At 44.6% G+C, this 6,000-nt stretch overlaps 1 protein-coding gene across 2 annotated transcripts in view; it reads left to right on the top strand.

Annotated features, from left to right (window-relative positions):
* The window catches only part of LOC124033136 (PDZ domain-containing RING finger protein 4-like), a 336,543-nt gene that overhangs the window by 267,011 nt on the left and 63,532 nt on the right, over positions 1 to 6,000 (top strand). For both annotated transcript variants that reach the window (XM_046345086.1, XM_046345096.1), the window contains one exon: positions 2,241 to 2,500. In XM_046345086.1, the coding sequence (XP_046201042.1) occupies positions 2,241 to 2,500 (260 nt within the window). The remainder of the gene's footprint in view (positions 1 to 2,240; positions 2,501 to 6,000) is intronic.

The raw sequence follows: 6,000 nt of genomic DNA on the forward strand, positions 1-6,000 counted from the left end.
TACACTATCAAGATAAACCATAAACTATCAAGATAGACCATACACTATCAAGATAAACCATAAACTATCAAGATAGACCATACACTATCAAGATAAACCATACACTATCAAGATAGACCATACACTATCAAGATAAACCATACACTATCAAGATAGACCATACACTATCAAGATAAACCATACACTATCAAGATAGACCATACACTATCAAGATAAACCATACACTATCAAGATAGACCATACACTATCAAGATAAACCATACACTATCAAGATAGACCATACACTATCAAGATAAACCATAAACTATCAAGATAAACCATACATACGTACACTATCAAGATGAACCATACATTATCAAGATAAACCAATAGTAGTGAGCCTGGTGGGTGTTCTTGTGTTTTCTACTGACTTTTAATGCAAAGATAATAACGTTTCTACTTTGTACTTTTCCACTTCATCATTTCATTCCAACTTATTCCATGAACAGTTGTGCACCGCAAGCAAAACACTAAAAACTGAAAGCTGTAATTTGAATACAACTGCAAGAGAATTGTGCTGCGTTTACCTTTTTCTGAGAGACTATCTAAATTACAATCTCTGTTTTCAGCATTATACCAAGCACATTCTCTGAGGTATTTCAAACCCACTGTTACTTTTTCCAGTCCAATGAATGGACTAAATGAAGCAATGATTTTCCCTCTGATGGAAAACTGTTCTGTGTGTTCAGTACTGTCTGACTCTTATGATGATGCATAGAGTTAGTGATGTAGAACTGCATCGCTGTGTAGAACCGAGGATTTTACTTAAACAAAGTGTTTTCTTGACTGATGTCGTCTGTTTATCATATTGTTTTAGTTTATCAAGAATCAGCCAGATGTCTGTAGGTGTGGTGATTAGCTTATTAGTCATATTAAAATGGTCTCCACAACGCTCCAGAGTAAAGTTTTTCCTAGGGACATATCTAGGATCAGCTTCCCCTCCCCCAATCCTAACGTTAACCACTAGTGAGGGAAATGCGAAACTGACCCAAGAACAGCATCTTGGGACAACTTCACCCTACACCTCAGCACCACAGGAATATTAGTTGGTTATCTATCGTATATCTAGGAACATGACATCATACATTTTCGGTGACTCAGGAAGTGGTCATGGGGTACCCAGGTGCGACCAGAACATACTTACAAAACCCCCAATTCCCAACAACTCCCAAAAGAACTCCCAACTCCCAACAACTCCCGAAAGAACCCCCAACTCCCAACAACTCCCCAAAGAACCCCCAACTCCCAACAACTCCCAACAGAACCCCCAACTCCCAACAACTCCCAAAAGAACCCCCAACTCCCAACAACTCCCAAAAGAACCCCCAACTCCCAACAACTCCCAAAAGAACCCCCAACTCCCAACAACTCCCAAAAGAACCCCCAACTCCCAACAACTCCCAAAAGAACCCCCAACTCCAAAAATAACTCCCAACAACTCCCAAAAGAACCTCCAACTCCCAACAACTCCCAAAAGAACCCCCAACTCCCAACAACTCCCAAAAGAACCCCCAACTCCCAAAATAACTCCCAACTCCCAAAAGAACTCCCAACTCCCAACAACTCCCAAAAGAACCCCCAACTCCCAACAACTCCCAAAAGAACCCCCAACTCCCAACAACTCCCAAAAGAACCCCCAACTCCCAACAACTCCCGAAAGAACCCCCAACTCCCAAAAGAACCCCCAACTCCCAACAACTCCCAAAAGAACCCCCAACTCCCAACAACTCCCAAAAGAACCCACAACTCCCAACAACTCCCAAAAGAACCCCCAACTCCCAACAACTCCCAAAAGAACCCCCAACTCCCAACAACTCCCAAAAGAACCCCCAACTCCAAAAATAACTCCCAACAACTCCCAAAAGAACCCCCAACTCCAAAAATAACTCCCAACAACTCCCAAAAGAACCTCCAACTCCCAACAACTCCCAAAAGAACCCCCAACTCCCAACAACTCCCAAAAGAACCCCCAACTCCCAACAACTCCCAAAAGAACCCCCAACTCCCAACAACTCCCAAAATAACCTCCAACTCCCAACAACTCACAAAAGAACCCCCAACGATTATCGTCAATTTCCAACAACTCAGTTGCGAGACCTTACATAGTCTAGGTAGGCAGTCCATTAAAGCACTATATCAATAGCTGTATCTTTACAGTAAGTGTAGTTATAACTGTAATCTCTCCCCTCTCTGCATTACAGGTGAATGGGAAGGACCTCTCCAAGGCCAGTCATGACGAGGCAGTGGAGGCGATCCGCTCTGCTAAGGACCCCATTGTGGTGCAGGTGCTCAGGAGGAACCCTGTTAGCCGCGGAGGACATGTTGGCTCCACTCAGGAAGTGCACGTGGTGGACGTTTGCACGCAGACAGACATCACCTTCGAACACATCATGGCCCTGGCCAAGCTCCGAGCCACCACCCCTCCCGTGCCTGACATCTGCCCTTTCCTGCTGTCTGACAGGTAAGATCTGATTTGGGCCCGTATTAAAAAAGCCGCTCAAAGTAAGAATTCTGATCTAGGATCAGGTCCCACATGTCCATGTGATTGTATTCATTGTGATCTGAAAGGCAAAACTGATCTCTTGTATCTGTCCCTTCCTGTTGTCTGACGAGTAGGCTCTGATCTGAGTTATTCAAACACACACCACTGTCTGGGATGTCAGGGATAGGTTTCCCAAAGCCTTGAAAGCTAAAGTAGTACATTATTTGCCTTGCCAACCCAGAATCAAACCACTCAAAGAACAGCAAAGTACAGTACTCCCTCTCGCTGGATTGTGGAGAGAAATAATGTACTGCTTTAGCTATATGAAGACATTGATTGAATACTTTAGCTATGAAGACCTGAGATTGAGTTGGATTGTTTATGCGCACAATACAATACCATTTCAAGGCTTGAAACGTGAATGCAATGCCAAAAGGGCCCGTCTCTTATGGTGTGTCAAATAAATCAAGGTGTACAACATCTGAGATTCTTGAGGTAGACCCTCACAATTTAGACTGGGGTAGACAACAACAGAAAACGTGTTCATTATTTTCTCTTTCTGTTAGTTTATTGTTCATATTGTGTTAATCTCTAAGGGGAAGCATACTGTGAGGAAGATAACGTCTGGCGTGAGAATATCTGGGTTTCTCCTCTACGGAGTGAAAGATTAGCTGTGCCGGGGGCTTCTCTCTACACAAGGGGTATATTAAGTTGATCATTCATTCCAGCAACATCCCATGGATGATTGTCTTAGATTCTTCAAGTATCCAATATCCGTTGGAGTTACATTAAATAAATCAAGTATCCAATATCAGTTGGAGTTACATTAAATAAATCAAGTATCCAATATCAGTTGGAGTTACATTAAATAAATCAAGTATCCAATATCCGTTGGAGTTACATTAAATAAATCAAGTATTGAGTTGGAGTCACGTTCAGCGCCAAGTCTTGTCATTTCATTCAGAGATCAGATTTGTTTTATACAGTAAGTCTGTTATAATACTGTCACAGAAGAAAAAACGACCTGTGTCAAATTGAGACTGTTAAGCTATGACCAACCTTCACGTGTCACCCACACCCAACCCCTTTAATCCAGACCAGGCCCTTTAATCCTGACCAACCCCTTTAATCCTGACCAGGCCCTTTAATCCTGACCAGACCCTTTAAACCTGACCAGACCCTTTAATCCTGACCAGACCCTTTAATCCTGACCAGGCCCTTTAAACCTGACCAACCCCTTTAATCCTGACCAGGCCCTTTAATCCTGACCAACCCCTTTAATCCTGACCAGGCCCTTTAATCCTGACCTAACCCTTTAAACCTGACCAGACCCTTTAAACCTGACCAGGCCCTTTAATCCTGACCAGACCATTTAAACCTGACCAGACCCTTTAAACCTGACCAGACCCTTTAAACCTGACCAGACCCTTTAATCCTGACCAGACCCTTTAAACCTGACCAACCCCTTTAATCCTGACCAGACCCTTTAAACATGACCAGACCCTTTAATCCTGACCAGGCCCTTTAATCCTGACCAGGCCCTTTAAACCTGACCAGGCCCTTTAAACCTGACCAGACCTGACCAGGCCCTTTAAACCTGACCAGACCCTTTAAACCTGACCAGACCCTTTAATCCTGACCAGGCCCTTTAAACCTGACCAACCCCTTTAATCCTGACCAGGCCCTTTAATCCTGACCAACCCCTTTAATCCTGACCAGGCCCTTTAATCCTGACCTAACCCTTTAAACCTGACCAGACCCTTTAAACCTGACCAGGCCCTTTAATCCTGACCAGACCCTTTAAACCTGACCAGACCCTTTAAACCTGACCAGACCCTTTAAACCTGACCAGACCCTTTAATCCTGACCAGACCCTTTAAACCTGACCAACCCCTTTAATCCTGACCAGACCCTTTAAACATGACCAGACCCTTTAATCCTGACCAGGCCCTTTAATCCTGACCAGGCCCTTTAAACCTGACCAGGCCCTTTAAACCTGACCAGACCTGACCAGGCCCTTTTAAACCTGACCAGACCCTTTAAACCTGACCAGACCCTTTGAACCTGACCAGACCCTTTAAACCTGACCAACCCCTTTAATCCTGACCAGGCCCTTTAATCCTGACCAACCCCTTTAATCCTGACCAGGCCCTTTAATCCTGACCTAACCCTTTAAACCTGACCAGACCCTTTAAACCTGACCAGGCCCTTTAATCCTGACCAACCCCTTTAATCCTGACCAGGCCCTTTAATCCTGACCTAACCCTTTAAACCTGACCAGACCCTTTAAACCTGACCAGGCCCTTTAATCCTGACCAGACCCTTTAAACCTGACCAGACCCTTTAAACCTGACCAGACCCTTTAAACCTGACCAGACCCTTTAATCCTGACCAGACCCTTTTGACCAACCCCTTTAATCCTGACCAGACCCTTTAAACATGACCAGACCCTTTAATTTAATCCTGACCAGGCCCTTTAAACCTGACCAGGCCCTTTAAACCTGACCAGACCTGACCAGGCCCTTTAAACCTGACCAGACCCTTTAAACCTGACCAGACCCTTTAATCCTGACCAGGCCCTTTAAACCTGACCAACCCCTTTAATCCTGACCAGGCCCTTTAATCCTGACCAACCCCTTTAATCCTGACCAGGCCCTTTAATCCTGACCTAACCCTTTAAACCTGACCAGACCCTTTAAACCTGACCAGGCCCTTTAATCCTGACCAGACCCTTTAAACCTGACCAGACCCTTTAAACCTGACCAGACCCTTTAAACCTGACCAGACCCTTTAATCCTGACCAGACCCTTTAAACCTGACCAACCCCTTTAATCCTGACCAGACCCTTTAAACATGACCAGACCCTTTAATCCTGACCAGGCCCTTTAATCCTGACCAGGCCCTTTAAACCTGACCAGGCCCTTTAAACCTGACCAGACCTGACCAGGCCCTTTTAAACCTGACCAGACCCTTTAAACCTGACCAGACCCTTTGAACCTGACCAGACCCTTTAAACCTGACCAGACCCTTTAAACCTGACCAGACCCTTTGAACCTGACCAGACCCTTTAAACCTGACCAGGCCCTTTAAACCTGACCAGACCCTTTAAACTTGACCAGACCCTTTAAACTTGACCAGACCCTTTAAACCTGACCAGACCCTTTAAACCTGACCAGACCTTTTAAACCTGACCAGGCCCTTTAAACTTGACCAGGCCCTTTAAACTTGACCAGACCCTTTAAACTTGACCAGACCCAACCCAGATGTCTATGTGTCAGGGGAGAAGCTCCAGGTGGTATCCGATTTTAGGTACCTTGGCATCATACTTGATTCCAACCTCTCTTTTAAAAAGCATGTGAAAAAGGTAATTCAAATAACCAAATTCAACCTAGCTAATTTCCGATTTATACGAAATTGTTTGACTACAGAGGTAGCAAAACTGTACTTCAATTCTATGATACTCCCCCACTTAACATACT

The sequence above is a fragment of the Oncorhynchus gorbuscha genome, linkage group LG01 (genome assembly GCF_021184085.1).
Source record: "Oncorhynchus gorbuscha isolate QuinsamMale2020 ecotype Even-year linkage group LG01, OgorEven_v1.0, whole genome shotgun sequence".
Taxonomy (NCBI): Eukaryota; Metazoa; Chordata; class Actinopteri; order Salmoniformes; family Salmonidae; genus Oncorhynchus; species Oncorhynchus gorbuscha.